We start from the raw sequence: 26956 nt of genomic DNA on the forward strand, positions 1-26956 counted from the left end.
TCAGCTTCAGGGTTGACAATAGAATGGTTTGCAACTTAATCTGCCTCAAAGGTAAACATTTCCAGAAGGGGAGACTACATATATCTTTCAGGGTAATGATTTGACTTGGTCAAATCAGATTTGGCACTAGTAGAAATTACCACGGACCTCAGAGAAAAGTAGATTCCAAACTTAATATTTAATTAAGATGTGATGACTGGATGACTAACCGATACCTTATTATTTCTTAATTTAAAACTCTTTAGAAAAAATATATAAGCAAAAATAGTGTAAGAGAAATAAAATAACACAGGAAAGATAATGAGATGCAGCTTGATAGCCAAAGGTAAAGTATCTACTATTTATAAATATGCCATGAATCATGTTATTGTACAATATCTCTCTGAAAATTATTTGGAGCTTTACAGTAGTGACCAAAATTGTGGAAACACTACCTTTACAGTAGTGACCAAAATTGTGTAAACTGAAAATACCTACTTAACATAGTATAAATCACCAAGTAAAGCTATAAATAGAATCAATACTGGAAATCTAATTTTCCATAAAATTCAAAGATAGATTTTTGGTTGTGATATAAATTCTTTTATAATGTTATAGTGCAAGAATGATTTCCAGTTAGAATGAACTTCAAATTTTTCAATACAAAGTTATTCTGTATAGGGAAGAATACTTTCACAAATTAGTTAGCCATTCTTCCAAAGAAGCAATTAAACATTCTTTCAAGTAGACAAAATAGAAGATTCTTGAAGGCATTAAGGCATAATTTTATTTTAGAAATGAATTCTTTCTGGACATTCTATTTGCAGTTCCACCAACTGTGACAAAGGACATAGTTCTTGATTATATGAATAACAAAAGTCTTTTAAAAATAACCAATATGGCTGCACTTCCTAAATCATACCACTTTCTGTCACATGGTTACTTAAGGATGTATGCTTCGTACAACATGGCCAACCCAATATACAGCCTGTGTATTTATTTAATTGGTTAACATTTACTCAACATAATATTTTTGCAATAGAGTTGCATTTCTCATATCTTAAGTGTTGTTTGTAAGATGACTAAGGCTGCTTGCTTTTCTCAATGTGTATTTCTGGCCTGTTTTACAATACTTTGTTAATACAGTGGTGCCTCAATCATCATTTTTAATTGGTTCCAGGAGGCACGATGAATACCAAAAATGATGAATATTAAACAAATTGTTCTCATAAGGAATACGGTTGTGAGTCACAAGGTAGCTGATATCAACAAGTTCTAGCTTCCTCATTGAGTATCAAACGAACAATGAATTCAGTGAGTTTCAAAGCAGCTGAGTTTCAAGGTACCATTTAAATACTAGTAAAATCCAATTCTTCAGATGCAAGAATTCCTGAAATGTTAAGTAATAATTTCTTAATTTTCCTTCTAAATGTCCAATAGATACAGCCCTTTTCTAAGTGCAATCCTCCAGGAAGGAAGGAAGGAAGGAAAGGCATTGAGTTGCAGTGAGTCTTGAATATTTGCTTGGGGTCCTGCATTTTATTTATTTTTATTTAATTTATTTAATTAAATTTATATACCGTCCTATCTCTGAGGACTGAGGGCGGCTCACAACAATAAAACAACCAGTTAAAAATATAAAATACATAATAAATAAATAAATAAATAAATAAATAAATAAATAAATAAATAAATAAATAAATAAATAAATAAATAAATAAATTTCTATACCGCCCTTCTCCCGAAGGACTCCGGCCGGTGTACAGCCTATTAAAAACACAAAGACAATGGAGACCATGAACTCCCAAGCCACCCCCAACGCCCCACCCAGGGATGGCAGATTGAAGTCCCCAAGCACAATAAGTCTGGGAAACTCTACCACCAGCCTCAATAGGGCGTCAAGCAGCCCGGGCACGGCTGTTGATACGCAGCTGGGAGACAGGTACGCAATCAACAAGCCCAGCTGACCCTGCGGGCCCCACTTCATGAGGAGGGTCTCACACCCGTCTATCTTAGGAGCAGTGACCTCTCGCGGACTAAGAGTCTCCCTAATAACAGCTGCCACCCCCTCTCCCCTACCCTGGTTTGATTCCACTTTGATTCCACAGTGAAGAGAAGAGTATGAGAAAAAAGAAAGGATGGCATTGAAGAGTGATCAATAGAGAGACCACAACAATTTTTTTGTTGGTTCTTCGTAGATCAAATGCTCACAATATTTTAGTACACCAGAGCTTGTGAGCAACAGCAAGTAACCAGGGTGCCATTAAGAGTCAATATTATTGGACCAGCTGACATATATAATAATATTGCTTCCAAAATGAATGGGAATACTAAAGGAATTCTAAATACCTAAATTGTGAGAGGAAAAGCCTCTCAGTATATTGCTGCAGCTAATTGATTGATTGGTTTGAACAGTTTGAATGAACCAATCAGAGCACAGATTCCTGGTTCTGAGTTTCCCCGCACTTTCCAACGGTCAGTTAATCAGTATATAAGCAGCACCAGAGTTCACTGCAGAGTTCTCTGCAGAGCCCAGAAGAGAGCAGCAGATCATGGCCAGAAACCTCACCTGAGACCTTACTCCAGAGCTGAAGTTGCTACAAAGAGCTGAGTCACTGTCTTGCTCCTGAGAAGACTGACAAAGAACGCAGAGAGCCTCCCACGCTTGGGAAGAAGATTAGAGCTAATGGACTTTGCTGAGAGAAAATCTTTTAGGCCGTTGGTGCCTTCTTGTAGGTTTTATTTTTATGTGTTTTTATTAAACCAAGTAGTTTTTCAAGATTCCTCTGTCAACTTCCATGCTTTAGTGCGTTTGTGTGCATATCGGGTCATGGTCCATTTGAATACAGAACCTTTCCTTCACATAAATGCTTTTTTAAAAAGGCTGCAAAAGTCATTAGAAGGACTGTTAAGAGAAAGTAAATGCCAATTTAGTCCCGGGAAAGAAGAGAGAGAGTGAGAAAGAGACTAATTCTGCCTTAGAATGAAATTCCTGCAGGCATTCAAGTTTCTGTTGCCATACCCCATAACAATAAATATTCCTCATATTATATTTGCTGATTGGTCTGCCTTAAAAGGATAACACCTAATTTATAAAAGATCCTTCATTCATACTTGCTCATTGCTTCCAATTGTTATAAATTTCTTTTAATGATTTCCATTTAGTTCCATTGGTATCTGAAAGCTGTTTCATTTAACAACAGTGCTGGAGAAATGGTTTCCTTTGATGAAAGAGGAGAACTAGCAACTGAATTTGATGTTATCAACTGGGTCACCTTCCCCAACCAATCATTTAATCAGATCAAAATTGGAAACATATCTCCAGTGACTTCGCTTGAAAATCTCCTTACTATTTCTGCAGAGGAAATAATCTGGCCCACCATGTTTAACCAGGTTGTTTTGGTACCAATATCAAACCATGGTGAATAATTTATTTTATTTATACTTACTGCTTTAATGCTCAGAAAGTTCTTTCAGGAATTACAGGCATGCAATGACTCTTTTCTCAAAGTGATTCATGAACATGATTACCCTAAAATAAAAAAACAACGTAAAAAATTTACAGTGATTAGAAGAGAAATTTCTATAAAGGAGGATTTACAAAATATAAGGAAAACTCTGTCCCAGAGTTTACATGATTTCTGGGAATGTTGGGGTTTTAGAAGCAGAACCTCAAATTAATAAATAATAAGGTAAAAGTAAAGGTAATAAGATACTCCTTGGACTGTTTCCCCTGATGGCTATATGTATTCAGTGTCGGAACTCCTTGTCCTGCGAGATTCTCCCCTCTCGCAGGTTTGGCCCCCCACATTATTGAGGGCCTATCTCGATGACGGACTTTGGAGTCCGGAGAGATGGCATGGAGCAAGGAAGAATTTATGGGGCTTTTTAGGGAAATTTCTAAAGATTTTAAGGGGTTCTGGGGGGGGTTGTAATTATTCTTTTAAAGATATTGGGAAGACGACTATGGCGGATGGGGGGGGGAAATCCACCAGGGTCAGAGCCGTGCCCGGCACAGGGTAACGATCTGGGGGGCACTGGACGAGGGATTGGGAAAGGGATGGGGGACGATATCTATGAGGGCTGTACCATCGGCACGGTGAATGGGAGGGGCAGATATGGCGGGAGCAGGGGACCACATCAGGTGTTGGGGGCTCGCACTTGCTGTCTGAGAGCAATTGCTTGCCCCGGTCCCCAAGGCTCTGCTCGGATACTAGGTGGCTTAGATACTCAGGAGCTGGGCCTTCGGCTGATGCTGTGCAATGCCAGGTCCGTGGTCAATAAGGCCCCCCTCATTCACGATCTTATACAAGAGGGAGGAGCAGACCTGGCGGGTATTACGGAGACCTGGTTGGGCCCGGAGGGTGGCGTCCCTCTGGTTGAAATGTGCCCACCAGGCTTCAGAGCATTCCATCAGCCGAGGGCCCAGGGGAGGGGCGGGGGGGGTGGCGGTTATTATTAACGAGGATCTGGGTCCGAGGGAGACCACTGTGCCTCAGATAGCCGGATGTGAGTCCCTCCTTGTGAGGTGGGGCCGTGGGGTTCAGATGGGCTTGTTGCTTACGTACCTGGCTCCCTGCCGCGTGGCAACAGCCCTACCTGAGCTACTCAACGTGATAGCCACGGTGGCAGTAGATACACCCAGGCTTTTAGTCATGGGTGATTTCAACTTGCCATCCATTGGTGAAACGTCTGAGGTGGCTCGAGAGTTCATGGCTTCCATGACGGCCATGGACCTGACCCAGTTAGTTCATGGCCCTACTCACAGGGGAGGTCACACTCTGGATCTGATTTTTGTCTCTGGCCAGTGGTTGAGTGGTCTTGTTATAGGGGATATAGACATGGAACCCTTGTCATGGACTGACCACTCACTCCTTCGCCTAGATCTTCGAACCGCGACCCCTCGCCGCAGGGAGGCGGACCCAATTAGATGGATCCGCCCCAGGCGCCTGATGGATCCTGATAGGTTCCAGACGGAGCTTGGGCCATTTCCTGAGGATCTAGCACATGACTCGGCCGGGGACCTGGTGGCTACCTGGGATCGGGCGGCTGGTGGGGCCTTGGACCGAGTTGTGCCTTTGCGGCCTCTGACCCGATGCCGATCCCATGCGGCTCCTTGGTTTACTGAGGAGCTGAGGGAAATGAAGCGCCAGAAAAGACGCCTGGAGAGCGGTTGGAGGGCCAGTCTCGCTGAATCTGATAGAACACTGGTAAGGTCGCATATTAAGGCCTACCTAGTGGCGATAAAGACGGCAAAGTCTAACTACTTTTCCGCCTCTATTGCATCATCAGGGAATCGTCCGGCCGCCCTGTTTAGGGTGACCCGCGCCCTGCTCCATCTGGGAGTGCGGGAGGATCCCTTAGAAGGCAGGGCGGAGGATTTCGGACAATACCTGTATGACAAAATCGCTCAGATCCCGGGGGATCTGGACTCTGACTGGGTAGATCAGGGCAGGGTGACGAGGAACAGTCTTGAGAATGTTATCTGGGAGGAGTTTGATGCTGTGACTCCCGATGATGTGGACAGGATTTTGGGGAGACTTAGTGCGGCCACATGTTTACTGGACCCGTGTCCCTCCTGGTTGGTACTGGCTTCCCGGGAGGTTACACGAGGCTGGCTCCAGGGCGTCATTAATGCTTCGTTGAGTGAGGGTCACTTCCCCGCTGCCCTGAAAGAGGCGGTGGTGAGGCCTCTCCTCAAGAAGCCGTCTCTGGATCCAGCAATATTGGCCAACTATCATCCTGTTTCCAACCTCCGCTTCCTGGCGAAGGTTGTTGAGAGTGTGGTCGCGCAACAGTTTCCGCAATTCCTGGAGGAAAAATCCTATCTAGATCCGTTCCAGTCGGGTTTCAGGTCTGGGCACAGCACGGAAACGGCATTGGTCGCGTTGGTGGATGATCTCTGGAGGGCTCGGGACAGGGGTTATTCCTCTGTTCTGGTCCTATTAGATCTCTCAGCGGCTTTTGATACCATCGACCATGGTATCATGCTGCACCGGCTGGAAGAGTTGGGGGTGGGAGGCACTGTGTTGCGGTGGTTCTCCTCCTTTCTCTCTGACCGGTCGCAGTTTGTGTTGGCAGGGGGGCAGAGGTCGACCTCGAGGCCTCTCATTTGTGGAGTGCCGCAGGGATCGGTCCTCTCAGGGAGAAGGGTGGTATATAAATTGGAAATTAAATTAAATTAAATTAAATTAAATTAAATTAAATTAAATTAAATTAAATTAAATTAAATTAAATTAAATTAAATTAAATTAAATTAAATTAAATTAAATTAAATTAAATTAAATTAAATTAAATTAAATTAAATTAAATTAAATAATTAAATTAAATAATTAAATTAAATTAAATTAAATTAAATTAAATTAAATTAAATTAAATTAAATTAAATTAAATTTAAATTTAAATTAAATATGGCTGCACTTCCTAAATTATACCACTTCCTGTCACATGGTTACTTAAGGATGTACGCTTCATACAAGACGGCCAATCCAGTATACAACCAGTGAACTTATTTAATTGGTAAACATTTACCAATTACCTGCTTCCTTCTCCCAATGTGTCTTTCTGGCCTGTTTGACAATACTTTGTTAATACAGTGGTACCTCGGTAGTCATTGTTAATTGGTTCTGGAAGGCACGATGAGTACCAAAAATGATGAGTACCAAACAAATTGTTCTCATATGGAATAAGGTTGTGAGTCACAAGGTAGCTGATATCAACAAGTTCTAGGATCTTCATTGAGTATCAAGCGATGAATTCAATGATTTTCAAAGCAACTGAATTCCAAGGTCCCACTTAAATACTAGTCAAATCCAATTCTTCAGATGCAAGAATTCCTGAAAGGTTAAGTAATAATTTCTCAGTTTTCCTTTTTAATAGGTTCAGCCCTTTTCTAAGTGCAATCCCCCATGCTTATCAGGTTGCAGCAAAATAAAAATAGAAGGAAAGCTCTATTGCTGCTATGATTGCCTTAAATGCCCAGAAGGTAAAATTTCAAACAAGACAGGTAAGAGATCTAAAGCAGAGATTCCATTGCTATGTATTTTGTGCAATGCCTTATATTACTCTTTAATTATAAACAGTAGTTTACCATCTCTTTACAAATTTGTCCATAATTCATTTGACAATAATTCTGGAGAGATGTTGATTACTTAGGAGTCTATTCAAATATCATGACATCTTTTTTACTTTGAGAAAGATAAACCAGACCATAAAACTAAATCTTTTCTTCTATGGTTTCTATGAAAGTAAAGAGATTTCAAGATTGGGTGGAATGAACATGCTATAACTTTGGGAGTTGCAGTTCGGAAAGATTTAAAATAAATGGTAAAGGAGAGATCGCAGTTAGTTAAGCTAGTCTAATTTCCTGATTGTGTATTTTTGGAAACAAAAAATAATTTAAATTTAGATTATTTATTTATGTATTCACCACATTTCTATACCATCATCTGAATTAAGTGAATCTGGACAGCTTACAGGTTTTTAGGTACCTTAGTAAAGTAGAATAACATAACCTTTGGGTCTTTCTTTCAGTTCCAGAACTCCCTAGTAGCATACAGGACAATAGACGTTTTCTAGATTAAACCCATCAGAATTTCTTTTTGTTTTATGCAGCACAGCTGTCAGAAATAATATACCATTATAACAGAATAATAGAGTTTGAGTGGACCTTGGAGGCCTTCTATTTCTACTCTCTACTCAAGAAGGCAACCTTATACCTTTTCAGACAACTGGATGTCTAATATTTTCTTAAAAACTCCAATGTCTGAACACCTACTGGATTAATTGTTATCACTGTCAGGAAATTTCTCCTTAGTTCTAGGTTACTTTTCTTTTTGATTAATTTCCATCCATTACTTCTTGTCCTGATTTAAGATGGTTTAGAGAATAGCTTGTGTTGTAGCGCGGGAATAACGAGAGGCACAAGCAAGCTAGTGACAACAGCTCTTTAATTCAGGGTGAGATTCAGCAAAGAACCACAGGCAACAGCCCTCCTTATATACACTTCTGAAATACCTGTTAACCAATCACAAGCATTTGTTTCATTTGAATTTCCCGCACAAAATAGATACATACATAACACCCCTCCATTCCCAGAAGGCACTTATCCTATCTATTCACATATTTACATACAAAATCATGCAGGTGACCAGGGCGTGACTTTACTCTGGTTGACCTGCGCAGTTCAGTTGCTGGAGAGGCGTCGAGCCGGTCAGAGGGACCTCCCGTCTCTCCTGGCTCCGCCAATGGCACCTCCTGGATTTCTCCAGAGGCGTGGCCATCCCCAGCTGGGAGTGTCGACTCGCAGGGGCGGCACTGGAACTCAGGCTTACCCGATAAGTATTCCGGTTTACTCGGGCTTGAGATAGCTGTTTTGGGGAAACTTTGGAAGTTAGGTTTTACAGTATTTGAATTTTCACAGGCTTCACAATTCAAACGTTTGCGTAATTGATCTATGTGCCTTCTCCAAATTTTACCTTGCCCTACGTCCACTGTGTATGATTTTGGACTGGTGATCCCTACAATAATTCCCCCGAGCCATAGTGGGCCACTGGCCTAATTCCTAGCAAATACCGGGGTCCCGATTTGGAATTGTCTCCATCCTCCCTCTTCCCCCTTAAAATTATCTGTGGAGTAGTTTGGGTGTAAGTGGTCGAGGGTGCACCTGAGTTTACGGCCCATTAAGAGCTCTGCTGGGCTGCGCCCTGTGGCAGTGCATGGGGTTGCATGTTGTATTGCTAAGAATTGATCAATCCTAGCTTGCCAGTCTCCCGCATCGAGTCGGGACAGTGCTTCTTTGGTCGTTCGTACAAATCTCTCTACAAGGCCATTCGAAGCTGGATGGAAAGGAGCAGATAATGCGTGTCGTATGCCTAACTCAGCCAGATAGCTTTCAAATTGAGTTGCTGTGAATTGGGGCCCGTTATCAGAGACCAGGGTGTGGTTTCCTTGGTAGTCGAGGAGGCGAACTCGTTGCCATGACAGCTGGTTTTTCTGGAACTTCGGTAGAAGCGATTTAAGTGTAGCCCAGGACATGATTGACAGGGTAGACCCAGTGTCAATTTCCATATCGCATGGTCTCCCTTCAATTTCTACTCTCATGTAGACCTTTTCCTCTGCAGACGTACTGGCTTGGCCGATTCTCGTGCTGTAGGTTTCTCACTTTTGATTCTCATGCCGTTTTCTTGTGCCACCATCTGGTTGGCTGGTTTGAATGTGTCGGTTCTGATTGGTTGGAATAGTCATGTGACTTGTTATTTCACGGAAATTGAGCTCTACAGACTCTAGCCAGATGGCCCTCCTTTTCACAGCGCCTGCAAATGGTATCTCTGTATTTGCAGGACTGTCTCTCGTGATTTCCGCCGCAACTCGAACAGTTCTTGTGGCGGCGACTTTGCTCGCTCTTTTTCTTATCTGTGTGGAAGACGTTCTCGTCTGACTCTTCCTCTGTACTGGTTCGTGCCTCCTCTCTGTGAATGGGGGCTGACTTCGGGCCGTCTTTGCTTGGCTGTGGCCATTGTAGCGCTTCAGAAGCCTTAGTGGATGCTTCATGTGCTCTGGCTTAATCGAGCGCGCTGGCTAACGTTAAAACTGGCTTTGCTAGAAGGCGCCCCTGTGATCAAGTGTCTCTCACGCCACAAATCAACGGCTCGAGTAGCACATCGTCTAGATCCTGGTAGTTGCAATGCGGTGCGGCTTTTCGAAGAGCAGCCACATATGCGCTGACCGGTTCTCCTTCTCTTTGTATTCGTTCCCGGAACTTGTAGCGCTGTACAAACTTTGAAGGAACGGGAGCGTAGTGGGCTCTTGGGTTTGCTTGTAGGACGTCCCAGGGGACCGTCTGGACTGGATTTGGCTCGCAGAGGGACTCGTCCATCTCAAAAACGTCTGGCCCGCAGTGGCTCAAGAAGAGGGCTCTTTTTCGATTCGCAGATAGCCCTTGCATCTCACTTGCTTCCAGGGAACACTCGAACCTGGTCAGATACGACCCCTACTTCTCTCGGGTCGGATTGAAGGGTTTTGGCGGAACGTAGGCAGACATCGCAGTATGTCTCCGTAGACCGCTAGTCACCCTGGCTGAAACTCAGAGCTCTTTTTGATTTGCTTCTTGTGGCCTCAATCCCACCTTCGTCGCCAATGTTGTAGCGCGGGAATAACGAGAGGCACAAGCAAGCTAGTGACAACAGCTCTTTAATTCAGGGTGAGACTTTAGCAAAGAACCACAGGCAACAGCCCTCCTTATATACAGTTCTGAAATACCCGTTAACCAATCACAAGCATTTGTTGCATTTGAATTTCCCGCACAAAACAGATACATACATAACAGCTTGACTCCCTCTTCTTTGTGGCGGCCCCTGAGATATTGGAACACTGTTATCATGTCACTCTTAGTCCTTCTTTTCATCAAACTAGACATACTCAGTTCTAGTAGCTGATCTTTATATGTTTTAGCATTGAGTCGCCTAATAATCTTTGTTGCTCTTCTCTGCACTTTTTCTAGAGTCTCAACATCTATTTATCATACAAATGTTGATGACAGGCATATTAAATCTCCTTGATCATACTCTATCAGAACAAACTGAAAACACTTAGCTTAGAAAGTTTCATTAGTCATCTTTCCTCCCATTCGATCAAAACAGTTATAAATATGAGTGCTATAATTTCTTTTTCAGATGCTGATGACTGTTTCCTGTGTTCAGAATATGAATATATGAATGAACCTCACAATCTTAGCATTCCAAAACACATCATATTTTTGTCTTATGATGAAACTCTGGGAGTTAGCCTGACAACTACTGCTTTCTTCTTCTCTTTCATCTCAGATTTGGTGCTGCATATCTTCATTAAACACCGAGATACTCCCATTGTCAAAGCCAAGAATAGAAACCTCACCTACATACAATCTGGACCAAAATTAATGATAAAAGTACAACAATATGGAGAAGTAGTGGGATTGAAAATTAATAAACAAAAAACTAAAATTTTAACAAAGAATCTTAACAAGCATCAAGAAGAAGAATTGGAAAATATATTAGGGATACAAACAGCAAAGAAAGTTAAATATTTAGGAGTATGGATTACAAACAAAATATCAACGTTGAAGGAAGACAATTATATTAAATTGGCTAAACAAATAGAAAAGGATTTGGAAAGATGGGCAAAACTCCACTTGTCTCTTTTAGGCAAAATTGCTACCATTAAAATGAATATTCTGCCAAGAGTGTTATACTTATTTAGGGTAATACCAGTAAACCCAAGAAGAACATATTTTAAAGATTTAGACAGAATGATATTAAAATTTATTTGGCAGGGGAAAAAAGCAAGAATCAAATTAAAACATCTACAAGACAAGAGAGAGAGGGGGGGAATGGGACTCCCTGATTGGCAGATTTATTACAAAGCCTCAGTGTTAATATGGATAAAAGATTGGATCGAACTCAAAAATATAAGAACATTAATATTGGAAGGTTTTGACTTAAAAAGGGGATGGCATGCATATCTTTGGGGAGAGAAAATTACAAAACAAGAACAATTTCACAGACATATTGTAAGAGACAACTTGCTTAAAATATGGAATGAAATCAGAAAATATCACTATGATAGGATTCCTAGGTGGACTTCCATAATGGAAGCATATATTTATCCAAATACAATAGATACAAATAAATTAAAAATATATAAGGACATCTTAAATGAAGAAGGAAAATTAAAAACAAGAGAAGAATTGAGAATGCAAAATGTGGAAATAGAGTGGTGGTCATATTTGCAATTAAAATCCAGATATAAATCTGATATGGAGAAAACTGGAATTCAAATGGAACCAAATCAGTTGGATAAAATTTTATTAGGCCCCAATGAGAAATTAATAACCAAAATTTATAATTTTCTATTGGAATATAAACTAGCAGAGGAAGTAGTTAAAGAGAATATGATCACATGGGCAACAAATTTTGGGTATGCAATAGAATTAAATAAGTGGGAAAAATTGTGGAAAAGTATTAATAAATTAACATTATCTGTACCGTACAAAGAAAATGCTTATAAATTGTTCTATAGGTGGCATCTACCACCGGCGCGAATTTCTAAAATGTTTCCTGGCACATCTCCACTCTGTTGGAAATGTAAAGCGCATAAAGGGACATACTATCATATATGGTGGTCATGTCCCAAAGCTAAAAAATTCTGGAACAATATAAAAATGCAACTGGAACAAATAATAACTCAAAAGGTGCCATTAAAACCAGAAACTTACTTATTAGGAATACCTACAAGCAAATATGAAAAAGAAATAATATATTTAATAACACACATTTTGACTGCAGCAAGAATTATATACGCACAAAATTGGAAACAAGAAGAGGTCCCGACTCAAAAGAAATTAATATCCAAAATTATGGAATGCGCTGAGATGGATAGACTTACCAAGGAGATCCAAGGAAAGGAAGAATCTGAATATTATCTAGTCTGGCAAAAATGGTATAAATGGTTAGAGGGAAGTGAAAAAAAAAAAGAGAAGAAGAAAGAAAGAAAAATTAAATAAAAGAAAAGATATTAATAGAGTAAAATAAATTTTTACATCAAATGAAATTTAAGAAAGAGACACGAGATATCAATAAAATAATATCATTATATAAGGTGAGAGAAATATTGTATATTGAAGAATATAGGAAATTGATATTGTAACAATTCAGATATTATAGATAGATGTCATTAATATGATGCTTGTTGTAAATTGTTTTACTTGCATTTATAAATGTATTATGTCGTTTCTTAAATTAATAAAAGTTTAAAAATTTTAAAAAAAGGAAAAAAAAGAAACCTCACCTACATTCTTCTCATTGCTCTCCTGCTCTCCTTCCTTTGCACTTGGCTTTTCATTGAGGAACCTGATCAAGTAAAGTGTCTCATGCGACAAACGACTTTTGGCATTATCTTTTCTGTAGCCCTTTCTTGTATATTGGCCAAAACAATCATAGTGGTCCTTGCTTTCATGGCCACCAAACCAGGCTCCAAAATGAGGAAATGGGTGGGGAAAAGGCTGGCCAATGTTATCGTTCTTTCTTGCTCCCTAGTGCAAGTCACCATCAGTAGTATATGGCTGGCAATTTCTCCCCCATTCCCAGATTCAGAAATGCACTCTATGGCTGAAGAAATTGTCCTGGAATGTAATGAAGGTTCAACCTTCATGTTTTATAGTGTCCTTGGTTTTATGGGTTTTTTGACTGCTATCAGTTTTACAGTGGCTTTCTTTGCTAGGAAGCTACCTGATAGTTTCAATGAAGCCAAATTTATCACCTTCAGCATGTTGGTCTTTTGCCGTGTCTGGATATCATTTGTTCCCACCTATCTCAGCAGTAAGGGGAAGTACATGGTGGCTGTGGAGATCTTCTCTATTTTGGCTTCTGCAGCTGGTTTGCTGGGCTGCATTTTTGCCCCAAAATGCTACATTATTGTTCTGAGGTCTGATCTGAACAGAAAAGAACAGTTGGTAAAGAAACAAAACTGACTCTTTTGATCCAGTATGCTATAAAGTTTCCAAATTGTGATAGAAATCTCAATGTCTCCTTAAGAAATTGCTGTCCATTTTATAAAATTGATTGCAAACAAGTGTGCAGGAATAAAATATGGAATGTAGTCCTTATAAAATGGTGTCTTTACACATCAGATTGGGGGCTATTTTGTGAGAAATAGAGAAATATAACATAGCTGCTGTAAGAATTTAAGTTTGTCATAGAAAAGAGAGACCCATAGGAAAACCAGGAGGTAAAAGCTAATGAAAAAAATGAAGGGAAAGGAGAAATGTGAAAAATAAAATGTGAACCTGGTTTTTGCCATTTTGTACTACCATTAAAAAAATTAATAACCCAAAGACATAAGGGGAAAAAAAAGATGTAACTCATATAAATGATGGTAAATCGTTTGGCAATATAAAAACTTCTAAAACAGAATTGAGAAAATAAAAAGAGGATATATGTATAAGTATTTCTAGGATTAGGGATTGAAATCTTTCAGCAGTCTTGACATTTCCATAATATTAGCTGCTTATCAATGTAAATTTCATAACACAAATAACTAATACAACTTAAAATTACTTACTATAGTAAATAATATACAGCAAAGTGCAAACCACATGGATTTATCCAAAGTAAATCAAAAGACGCAGCTGTCCAAGAGTAGAAATACACCATATAGTTTATACAACATATAGTGTAAGGACTGTAAGAGGCCCTGTGCAGGACAAAGGTCAGAAAGTTAGTAGAGCAGATCCATGAACACCAACCAGTAATCATAATCAGAAGACATGATGGAAATGCCTAGTTTCAACTAAGAATCAGAGACCAAGCAAGTCCAAAAATGCATATAGACGTAACAACAACAACTATATATCATTCAAAAGAGACAATCAAAAACAAAAAACAAAACAAAAAGTTCAAAATACCTCCTCACCAGCAATCAACAGAACGATTAATGCTAGACCAATAACCAAGTAAACAAGTCCAATCAAGAAACTAATAATGTAGTCAAAGAAGCTAACAGTAAAAAACAGCCTAATCAAGGAGCCACGAAGGTCTCACTGACAGGGCAAGCCACTATGTACAATGAGAGCAAACCCTACTCCTTTGGAGTACAGATGATGTTATCTACTATTCCAATAAAAAATCTGCAGGAAAACAACCAAGCTCAGAGAGCACTAATGTCCAGACAGTTCAACCTTTAGCTACAAATATTCTCTTTTAATGAAACAGCAAAGTTTGGAAAAGATCTATGTATGTATAGTACATTTATATTTATGTGTATGTATATACATAATGAGTATATTTATATTCATGTGTATGTATATATACATAAAGTATATGGGTCTCTCAAGGAAGGAAGGAAGGAAGGAAGGAAGGAAGGAAGGAAGGAAGGAAGGAAGGAAGGAAGGAAGGAAGGAAGGAAGGAATATCTGAAGAGAAAGATGCTTCTTAACAGCAAGATCCAAGTTTCATTTAATACAATTTGATTTGATTTACTTTATTGTTTAATTGATGACTGAAATTTCCATTTGAATTCAGCTGTTTTCTCAGTTGGAAGCCAACTGCAGATCCTGGAGAACAAAACTTTTTACATTTCTCATTTAGTTCTCTCTGTACCCCCTCGTGATTATTTTGTCCTTAATTGCAGGTTACAATACTCTGTGTATCACAAGTTGGTTTGTTCACCTGAGCATGTTTAGTTCTCTACAATCATGATAATTCATTCTTATTTTCAATCTCTAAGGAGTTACAGAAAATACTAAAAGTAATGTATTTCCACAACAATAAAGATGCAATATTCTTTTTTCTCCAAAGCTACAGCTAGAGGACAAAGTCCTGTCATTCTGATTTTTTTAAAAAGGAAACCTCTACTTTACAGCAGCCTCATGGAACACTGTATCTCAGGCTGTCCTATTTCAAATGCCTAATACTCATGGAGTGAACAGATGGCTGAGAGATAAATTGCTGTACAAAATGATATTATTCTTTGCATCTGTAGCAATATTGTCCTTCTTTGTAGAAGCTTATACAACCCTTGCTAAATGTTCTGTAGGAAATCAGCCTTTTATTAAGCACAAGCAATATCATTCAGAAGATTTAGTCATTGCAGGCATTTCGTCTCAAATTTGCATGATATCTGATGAAGTAACATTCAGAATAAGTCCATCAGTTGAATTGTTTGGTGATTTAATGTATGGAATTCCTTTTTTTCAGTAATGCAAATACAGAAAATAGTTAAAGCCTGTGACATGATTGAATTAGGATGGAGGGTGAATGTTATATTGCCTATCCTGCACTATTATTTCTAAATAATATTGGTTCAATTTCCATCTGTTACATAAGTTATTTTCCAATATGTGGTTATTTCTTTGGCTTTGGTACCATTCTAGAGGTTATCAGTTAAATTTTAATACACTTTTTTCATATCTCTATGACTTGATGAAGTACACATGAAATAAATGCCTGCAGAGCATTGCTTCATACCAGCGATATGTTAAGGTGTGCATGGTTGCAGTTAGTTCTACATGCAGATATTATATCAAATATTCCTCAGAAATTTCCAGTGTATTGAATAAGTAAAGTAGAAAATTAGGGTATGAAGTAAAATTAAATATAGTCTTCCAAATTAAGAAAACCCCCCACTAATTATTGATGTTTATTGAATTTTGTAATTGGACTGCCTGAATGCTTATGGATTGTTATATTGCTTAGACCTCTTTCCTGAATATTTTAAACAAATGGTTTCTTTGATGCTAGTGCATCAACCTGTATCAGTGCATATGGCCTGAAAAATCTAAACTTGTGTGATACAATTAGAATGCAGCCAATTCCAGATTTGGCAACAGATGTTGTAAAATTTAATTTCAGATATTATATGCACAACTACCAGCACATCTTGGCTTTGGAATTTGCAGTCAAAGAAATCAATGAGAATTCCAGGATCTTGCCAAACATCACCCTCGGTATCCATATCTCCAATAGCTATTTCATGGGAAGATGGATCTATCTGGCTTCCATGGAGCTTCTCTCTACGAAGGAAAGGTTCATCCCAAACTACAAATGTGACCTCAAGGACAGTGTAATATCTGTGATTGCAGGACATAATGCTCACATTGGTCAGTTCATGTCAAACATTTTGAGTATATATAAAATCCCACAGGTAAGAACCATCCCATAAAGAAAGGAGTCAAATTTAAATACAGTATTTCTTGCTTGATTTAGTTTAATTTCTATTCCAAATTTTATATTTATGAATCTATTAGTGTCAGAAACATTCAAAACAAAGGGATAACATTGCCTCACATAGTTAAAATCACAATCAAGCTAAACATCAAAATATATTTCATCAAGGGTGGGACAGAGAGGAATGATTCAAAATGCTAGAAAGTTATGTATACCTAATCTACAGGGTAAATCATGTCATGGAAACATGTGTAAACATAGCATAATCCAGAGGTTCCTACTTATTCTTGAAGTTCTGACATTCCTAGAGCTTTGTTTATTTAAAAAAAACCTAAACAATTATAATAGAAATTATATTGGAATATGTAAATGGTAGTCAACTCTGCCCATGCCTGGAAAACATTGACATTTAAATAATATCCTTAAAATAGACATAAGTGATTTGAAAGTATATACTCTAATTTCTTCTTTTTTCCTAGCTCATATATGGTTCAACTGCAGAGATAGATGACAACATACAAGCTGCTTTCTTCCATCAGTTATTTCCAAATGAAGACCTTCAAATTATGGGGCTGGTCCAATTGTTGCTTCACTTCCAGTGGAAATGGATTGGGCTCATTGTCCAAAACCCTAAAAAGGGAAAGAGTTTCATACAGAATAAGCTTGATATATTTTCTAAGAAAGGCATCTGCTTTGATTTCATGGAAGAAATGCCAATGGAATCTGTTATCAACGATATTGAAATTCAACTTAATTGTTATGTTTTGCTCTATAAGGCTATTATGAGAAGTACTGCCAATGTTGTAATCACTTATGGTGAAAATGACGACATGCCTTTTCTTAGAATGTTGCCATTTGGTTCAGAATATGAAGAAGTGCCAATGAAGAGAAAAGATAAAGTTTGGGTCATGCCAGCACAGATGGAATTCACATCCGTCCGCTTTCAAAGATACAGGGGACTGGATTTCATCCATGGTGCACTATCGTTGGCAATTTCCTCAAAGGAAATATTAGGGTTTAAGAAATTTATTCAGATGAGAAAGCCTTCTTCTTCAGAAGAGGACAGTTTGACAAGAGTGTTTTGGGAAGATGCATTTGAATGTTCTTTCCCAAATGCTGGCTTAGATGAGGACAGTGACAATCAATGCACTGGTGAGGAGTCACTGGAAACCCTCCCTGAATCTGTGATTGAATCTAGTATTACTGGACAAAGTTATAGCATTCACAATGCTGTCTATGCAGTGGCCCATGCTCTACAAGCCATTCTTTCATCTAAGAGAAGAAAAAGAGGAAATATTTGGGAACTCAGTCAACAGTCGTGGCAGGTAAAAATGACATGAATGAAAATATATTATATATTTTTATAAGGGCCAGTCATGTAAATATTCAGCTAGTATTTTGGAGTTGTATAGCTAATAAGAATATTCTGAAGTTGAACTAACTCAAAAGTGATATGTCAGAATTGTAAATACCTAAATGCTTTTTAGAAAGGATGCAAAAGTCATGAGAAGGACTGTTAAGAGAAAGTAAATGCCAATTTATTCCCAGGAAAGAAGATAGAGACTAATTCTTAGAAGCAAATTCTTGCATGTATTCCTCATATTATATTTGCTGATTGGTTTGCCTTAAAAGGATAACATCTAATTTATGAAAGATCCTTCATTCATACTTGTTCATTGCTTCCAATTGCTATAAATTTCTTTTAATGATTTCCTTTTAGTTCCATTGGTATCTGAAAGCTGTTTCATTTAATAACAGTGCTGGAGAAATGGTTCACTTTGACGAAAGAGGAGAGCTACCTACTGGATTTGATGTTATCAACTGGGTCACCTTCCCCAACCAATCATTTCATCGTATCAAAATTGGAACCATAGTTCCAGTGACTCCCTCTGAAAATCTTCTTACTCTTTATGCAGAGGAAATAATCTGGCCCCCCATGTTTAACCAGGTAGTTTTGGCACCAATATCAAACCATGGTGAATAATTTACTTTATTTTTACCTACTGCTTCAATGTTCAGAAAGTTCTTTCAAGAATTACAGGCATCCAATGACTCTTTTCTCAAAGTGACTTGTGAACATGATTATCCTAAAATAAAAAAACAACACAAAACATTTGCACTGATTAGAAGAGAGATTTCTATCAAGGGGGATTTAAAAAATATAAGAGGTTACATGATTTCTGGGAATGTTGGAGTTTTAGAAGCAGGACCTCAAATAGCAACACTATGTAAAGTGGCAAATTTTAGTAACACTCAGCTTCCTAAAAATTGCAACCTGTGACATTCCCTGTGTAACAGATACAAGTATTATAACAGTTTTCTACCCACCAAACACCCCTATTATAAAGTCAGCTTCATTTAATTAGCATCATGCAGTAAATGCAGCTAGGAATGGTGTGGTGGCTTAGAGGTGGAGCTCTCGCCTCACAATCAGGAAGCTGTGAGTTCAATTCTAGGTAGAGGCAGATATTTCTCTCTCTGGACACAATGAGAATATATTTGCTGAACCACTGTCCGCATTGGCATCAGGAAGGGCATCCGGCCAATAAACACTCCGCTAACACTCCATTCAGTTGCCCAGACTCCAATCTCACAAGGGCTGATGGGGTTGTTAAACGAAGATGATGATGCAGTAAATGCAGTTATAAGGACTGCTGGGTAGAAGACGCTCTCCATTTCCCCACCATCTCCCTAATACTCCATCAATGCTAAGATTTGTGTTCACTGAATCTCCCTGTGAGAAAAAGAGACACTAAAGTCATTGAGGAAGTTATGATTTATCCCCAGAGTTAGAATTACTAAACATGTTTGCATCATTTTTAAAAAATGCAGAACATAGATGAAAGGCCTGTATTTCTCTACAAAGGTAGCAGTAAAGCATAAATTAACCAAAGTTGTGTTTCCATCCTGGGTTTTGTTTTTGTTTTGCATTTATGAAATCATTCTAGCTTAATTTTGTAGGGGAAAAAAAGCTGAATAATAATAAATTAAAAACCCAATATAAAAACTCACTTGAACTGAATTTGTTAGGGTGAATAAGATAATTGTCATTCTATAACAAGAGAATGCAGCCTTTTTCCTCATCCTCCAGATTTTTCTGGGTCTTAAGAAAAAAGAAAAAATATAAACATTTTCAGGAAAGATTAAAATATATCATTTTTTTAAAAAAAACATTCTTCAATATTTAATATTATATTAAAAACTATAGGCATTTTATTACAATATAAAAAGCATATACTGAAAAGAATATGGGTATCTAACCTCTTACTCGGTCATAACTTCTACAAAATATGGGGATCTGTATCAGCCTTTGAAATTGCACTGATATATTTCTGCAGAGAATATTATCTGGCCCACCATATTCAACAATATTCTGCACTAACTTCCATTATTATTATTTTTGAGTTGATAAAATTATTTATTAATTAAATTTACATGCCACTCATCTCATCGTCAGACTACTCTGGGTGACTGACATCATAAAAGCAAATATACAAATGAGTAAAAATTAAAAATTAACTAAAATTAGATCATCAGTATACAAAGGGGCAGAGGCAGCATCTTCTCCCTAGTCTACTAACCGCCTCCAGCATGGAACACCCCTATTGGGGCTCCAGGCCTATCAGCAGAGTGAAGTTTTGATACCCTTTACATGTAAATTAAGAGTACAAGTGGATTTTCTCTCAAGAAGAACAATGTTCCAGAGGGTGAGAGTCATGGCAGAAAAGGCTCTTTGGACCCTGAATATTCAAATGGTAATTCATTATTTACACATATTTCTACAAGTGTTCTGTCTTTGAACATACAATATTCACTGAGTGGTTCATTTATGTTAAAACAGAAGAAAAAAATGATTCTGAAATGGTGACTGATGATGATTGAATTTTCATAACATATTTGAATATAGAATGGTTTGCAACTTAATCTGCCTCAAAGGTTAAGGAATTTCCAGAAGGGGAGACTAGATACATCTTTCAGGGTTCTGCTTTGACTTGGTCAGTAGATGCAGATTTGATACTAAAAGAAATTACCATGGGCCTCAGAGAAAACTACATTCCAAACACATTAGAAATATTTCATTAAGATGTGATGATTGGATGACTAACCCAGATACCATATCACTTTTTAGAAAAAAATATATAAGCAAAAGTAGCGTAAGAGAAGTAAAAAAAAAAAAGAAAGTAAAGGTAAGAAGATACTGCTTGATAACCAAACGGTAAAATATCTACTATTTATAAATATGCCATGAATCATGTTCATGGCAACCCCTATTGGGGCTCCAGGCCTATCAGCAGAGTGAAGTTTTGATACCCTTTACATGTAAATTAAGAGTACAAGTGGATTTTCTCTCAAGAAGAACAATGTTCCAGAGGGTGAGAGTCATGGCAGAAAAGGCTCTTTGGACCCTGAATATTCAAATGGTAATTCATTATTTACACATATTTCTACAAGTGTTCTGTCGTTGAACATACAATATTCACTGAGTGGTTCATTTATGTTAAAACAGAAGAAAAAAATGATTCTGAAATGGTGACTGATGATGATTGAATTTTCATAACATATTTGAATATAGAATGGTTTGCAACTTAATCTGCCTCAAAGGTTAAGGAATTTCCAGAAGGGGAGACTAGATACATCTTTCAGGGTTCTGCTTTGACTTGGTCAGTAGATGCAGATTTGATACTAAAAGAAATTACCATGGGCCTCAGAGAAAACTACATTCCAAACACATTAGAAATATTTCATTAAGATGTGATGATTGGATGACTAACCCAGATACCATATCACTTTTTAGAAAAAAATATATAAGCAAAAGTAGCGTAAGAGAAGTAAAAAAAAAAAAAGAAAGTAAAGGTAAGAAGATACTGCTTGATAACCAAACGGTAAAATATCTACTATTTATAAATATGCCATGAATCATGTTATTGTAAAATATCTGTCTGAAAATTGGAAGTTTTAAATTGGAAAAAAATTAATTTAATTTAAAGTTTTAAATTGGAAAAAACTAGTTAACATAATATAAATCACCAAGTAAAGCTATAAATGCAATGCATGGAACCAATACTGGAAATCTAATTTTCCACCAAATTAAAAGATAGACTTTTCATTGTGATATACATTCTTTTATAATGTGCAAGAATGCACATTTTATAGTGCAAGAATGATTTCCAGTTAGAATGATCTTCAAATTTTTAAATACAAGGTTCTTCTGGTTATGGAAGTCTTCCACAGTTCTTCCAAAGAAGCAATTAAACATCCTTTCAAGTAGACAATATAGAAGATCTTTGGAGCCATTAAGACATAATTTCATTTTAGAAATGAATCTTTTCTGAGGATTCTCTTTGTCATTTCACCAATTGTGGCAAAGGACATTTATTTATTTATTTTTATTTATTTAATTTTGTCGAGTACATATTAGATAATATATATAAGTATAATCATGAATTGAATACATAAAATGAATACAATTAAAGGGAACATTAGGACAGGGATGATAGGCACGTTGGTGCTCTGTAACTCTGTTACTGAAGTCATATTTTCTGTAATCGAGTCTGGAGCGGTTTACTTTAACTTTGTATCTATTGTGTGCTCGTGTATTGCTGTGGTTGAAGATGAAGTAGTCATTGACAGGTAGGACATTGTAGAAGTTGATTTTATAAGCTATGCTTAGGTCATACCGAAGGCGGCGTAGTTCTAAATTTTCTAAACCCAGAATTTCAAGTCTGGTGTCATAGGGTATTTTGTTACAAGCAGAGGAGTGGAGGACTCCTCTTGTGAAATATTTCTAGACGCGCTCAATTGTATTAATGTCCGATAACATCAATGGCGAAGAGAATGCAGATACTTATAATATGATCACAAAGGTCATTTATGTATAGTATGAAGAGTGTTGGTCCTAGAACTCTGCCTTAGGGGACACCGCTATTAACAGGTGCAGGATTTGATAGGGTGCTCCCTATTTTAACCATTTGTTGTCTGTTTGACAGAAACACAGTTATCCAATTATGAAGGAGTCCGGAGATGCCGTAGGATTTTAGTTTTAGAAGTAGTTTGTCATGTACCACTGAATCAAAGCCTTTACAGAAGCCTATGTAAATTGCATCTATAGCTTTGCCCTGATCAAGATTTGCAGTATAGAAGTTGTAGATTACAGGATATTTTTTTCTGAAACCAAATTGTTTATTAGAGAGTATGTTTTTTTGTTTCTAGGTGGAGGGTAATGGATTGTCAGATGTAAATGCCTTATTCTCTAATGTGTAAATAATGTATATATGGAACATCAGTGGTTAACTTATTCTTTGGACTTTAATGTATTCATAATTTACCACTCCCATTCCTGGCTCCACCCCTTGTATATATAAGGAGCCATCCTCCCCATTTTCCTTGCTTCTATCTTGAATATTCAGCGAATATAGAATGCCTATTATGATTAAAAAGAGATATATTTAAATCTCTAACTTCTATTATATTTATTGAGTCTGATCCTGAAAATATTGCAACAAGCTGGTAGCAGAGGATGGTTAATTGACTCAATAAGTAATTAAAAATGTCCAAGAAAGATAGGCCCAACACCAGGGCCTACAGCAAAGAAATAGAAACTGATCAAGAGATGATCAACGAATCCACTAATGCGATTTCGAGAGAATCCGAAGAATACACCACTGAAGAAGAAGAACTGATGAGTGAAAACAACGACCAGGAAGAAATTGAGATAGAAAATAACGAACTCAGGTCAGAGATATTAAAGATACTAAAAAGCCAAAAGAATGATGAAAGCCTCATCGCGGACCTCCAGGAGATGCTGAGGAACAGCGGAGCAGCGAGAGAGAAAAACGTCATTAAAGAAAAACCCAAAGATCAAAAAACTGTGAGTGAAATGACTACTGAGAAAATAGTTGTAAAAAAGAAAAGATGTGACCTCGCGCGAAATTTTGAACGGCAGCCATCTTGGTTTCAACGAACTTCAAAAGAGAGTGAAGCAGAGCCAATCAAAACGCTCAGTTCAAAATTTCTGGCGCGAAAAACGCTATCAGACGAAGAAAGTGAAAAAGAAGTCTCAAATTCTTCAGATGAACCAAAATCAGAAAGTGAAGACGATTTAACAAAGTCTCAAGTAAAGTCAGCAATGAAAACGCTTTTTGCTGCTTTTGGGCCAAGATTGAAAATCTCCAAGACATCAACGAAGAAGCAAGAAATCAAACCGACAACTCAAGACCTGCACGCTCCCATCCTGACTTCGAAAACGACGACACCCGAGCCCAGAGAGCCATGCCGATTCCGTCCTACACCGCAGACAGAATCGAGTGCCAGCGCACACAAGAGAAAGAGAAGAACCGTCGCCATCACCAAAGCCCCAAAAACCGAGCCAGAGACCGACTCATCTGAAGAGGAGCGGATCGAGAGAGCTGAAATGGAGAGAACCTTCCACAACGGCGCCAAAGAAGAAATGAGCAACGCGCATGTGCAAAACTACGTAGACGGCCCCGAAAGACTTGAACTGGCCAGAGAACCGCGCAGACTCGTTACAAGCATCCCAATGCCGTTCTGTAATTTCCTGCACTTGAGAGACCACGGACTGCCTCAGGTTGTAAGTAATGGACAAAATAATGTGGGGAACTTACCCAGTGACTTCCCAAAACTTAGAGTTGATGGCATTAATTTACAAGAGTGGTACCAACAGCTTCAGGTTATTTTCATGAAAGAAAATTTACTATTCTTTATAACTAGTCCTCCAAGAAGACCTTGGACTTTAAAAATAGATTGTTTACATCATAGAGCATTCTTCATAATAATTTCTAGCGTGTCTCCTGCAATGTATCATAGCATCAAACCAAACCTAACTGTATCAGAAATAATTCAATGCATGTTTAATCTATTTCACAGCGATAGCGTAGCCACAACCACAAGAATGTCTAAGGATTTCTTTTCTTCTAGAGTGAAACCAGGGGTTTCTATAAGTGAGCATTTGATAAATCTAAACAAAATAAGAGCTGAGCTGCAATTGAGGGGGGAAGTGATTTCAGATCAAACAATGAAAAGTGTTATTATCAATTCACTTGATCCATCATGGGATAGCTTTATGTCACACTTAGATACCATTAATTTGGGATATTTATCAATAGAAAGTCTATCTAACAAATTGATAGCAGAAGACAATTCAAGAAAAAATCGTTCCAGTAACCAAACAGAACACAAATCTTTTAGGAAAGTAGTCTTTCAAGATAAATATAATGAGGCCTTTAGATGCCACAATTGTGGATCCAGGGAACACAGTAGAAGAGACTGTCCCAAAGTCCCAAGGGAGAGACATAGGCCAGAATATAGGAGCAAATACAATTACAGACAATCTTCCACAGATAGACACAAATATAGAAGTCCACCAAATTACAGAGAAAGTAGAGGGGGTAGAGAAAATTCAAAAGAGAGAAAATCTGGGTCACTAAATGGGCTAAATAAACAAGACAGCACCAGAACACAACAAGATGAGAACAATAATTGGCTTATTGATTCTGGTGCAACAAATCACACCACTAACAACAAAAGTATATTAACCTCATTTACAGAAGATAAGTTTGTGATAAAGGTAGCTAATCAAGAAAAGGTTCAAGTATTAGGCAGAGGAAATGTGACCTTGCCTGGTTTAGGGAAAATAGAGGGGGTATTATTAATCCCAGAAATACCTCACAACATACTGAGTGCTATAAAACTAAGCAGAGAATCTGACATCAATATAGTTTTCTCAAAGGGGAAAGCAACTATAGAAAAGAACAAAACAAATGTAGGTACTGTGATGATAAAAGGGGGTCTACCCTATCTGATAACCAAAGAAAGATGGTTACATAACATTGATTCAAATATGGAAGATTGTATTGAAGCAGATGATGAAAATGTCAGTAACTGTGACAATGATGAATGTAAAATAACTCATGATAACAAAAATACACACAATGAGAAGAAACCAAAAATAGGTAAACCAATTCATGATGAGTGTGCTCACATCTTACATAGGAAGTTAGGACATGCAAGCTTTCCCGTAGTACAAAAAATGACTGAACATGCAGAAGGTGTCAAAATAAAAAATTGTGAAAATTATTTGGAATGCTCAGTATGTAAATCCACCAAACTAAAAACCAGTCCCAGACCAAAAAAATCTAACAGATCAACTAACAATATTTTTGATTTGGTACATATGGACTTAGTTGGTCCATTAACTCCATCAATTACCTATAGAAAACGTTACTTCCTAACAATAGTGGATGATTACAGTCGCTATGGTTTTGTTTACACATTAAAGCACAAGGATGAAACCTTTCAGAAATTTAAGGAATTCTACAAACGCATAGAAACACAGCATAATATCAGAATAAAACAAATTATGACAGATAGGGGATGTGAATTCATGTCTAAAGAATTCTCCCAATGGTTAAAGGATAGAGGGATGCTACATTTCACGTCCAATCCATTTTCTGCATTTCAAAATGGGATTGCAGAGAGAAAGAATTCCACACTACAAACCATGATTAGATGCACATTAGAGGATGCTGGTTTAGGCAAACAATTTTGGTCAGAAGCCTTACATTATTCAAATTACACTCAAAATAGAACATGGTCCAGTATTGTGAATAAGACACCATATGAGGTGATGTACAATAGAAAACCCAAATTAGCACACATGCACATATTTGGAGTTACTGCAGACGTACACATACCTAAACAATTGAGAAGAAAGGGAGAAAACGTATCCAGGAGATTAAGATTCATGGGATACGAAACTGGAACCAAAGGGTACAGATTCATTGATAATAATAACAAATTTATAGTATCCAGAACAGCTGTGTTCCATGAGCAGGCCAATTGGTCTAAATTGCACCTTAATGAAATATTTCCTAATAAAAGCAAAGATAATATATCTTGCGAGGAAGGAACAACAGAAAATCAAAATATTAACAAAAGTAAGAACAAAACCAAAACTTGGACAAATAGTCAGCATAAAATAAAGACAGACACATTAACAAAAAAGGAAGCCAGATATTTGCATGACAACCATAGCAAACCTGAAAGAAATATTAGAAACAATAGAAACCAAATACCAAATAAATACAAAGATTACATAATGCATATGGATGGAGAACAAATAACACCTAATACATATGAGGAAGTATTGAAACTTCCCCGTGAAGAAAGAGAAAAATGGGAACTAGCTATGGAAAAAGAGATGGAAAGTTTACAAGAATTAAATGTATTCACACCTGCGATCACACCTAAGGATAAAACAA

At 37.6% G+C, this 26956-nt stretch overlaps 1 protein-coding gene across 1 annotated transcript in view; it reads left to right on the forward strand.

Annotated features, from left to right (window-relative positions):
• The first annotated feature begins 4931 nt into the window (after positions 1–4931).
• The window catches only part of LOC139324524 (vomeronasal type-2 receptor 26-like), a 29946-nt gene continuing 7921 nt past the window's right edge, over positions 4932–26956 (forward strand). The window contains exon 1 of the mRNA XM_070954237.1: positions 4932–5031. Coding sequence (XP_070810338.1) covers positions 4932–5031 — 100 coding nt within the window. The remainder of the gene's footprint in view (positions 5032–26956) is intronic.

This window comes from Pituophis catenifer, unplaced genomic scaffold (assembly GCF_029215685.1).
Source record: "Pituophis catenifer annectens isolate HBS135680 unplaced genomic scaffold, rPitCat1.0.hap2 SCAF_15, whole genome shotgun sequence".
In the NCBI taxonomy this organism is placed as follows: domain Eukaryota; kingdom Metazoa; phylum Chordata; class Lepidosauria; order Squamata; family Colubridae; genus Pituophis; species Pituophis catenifer.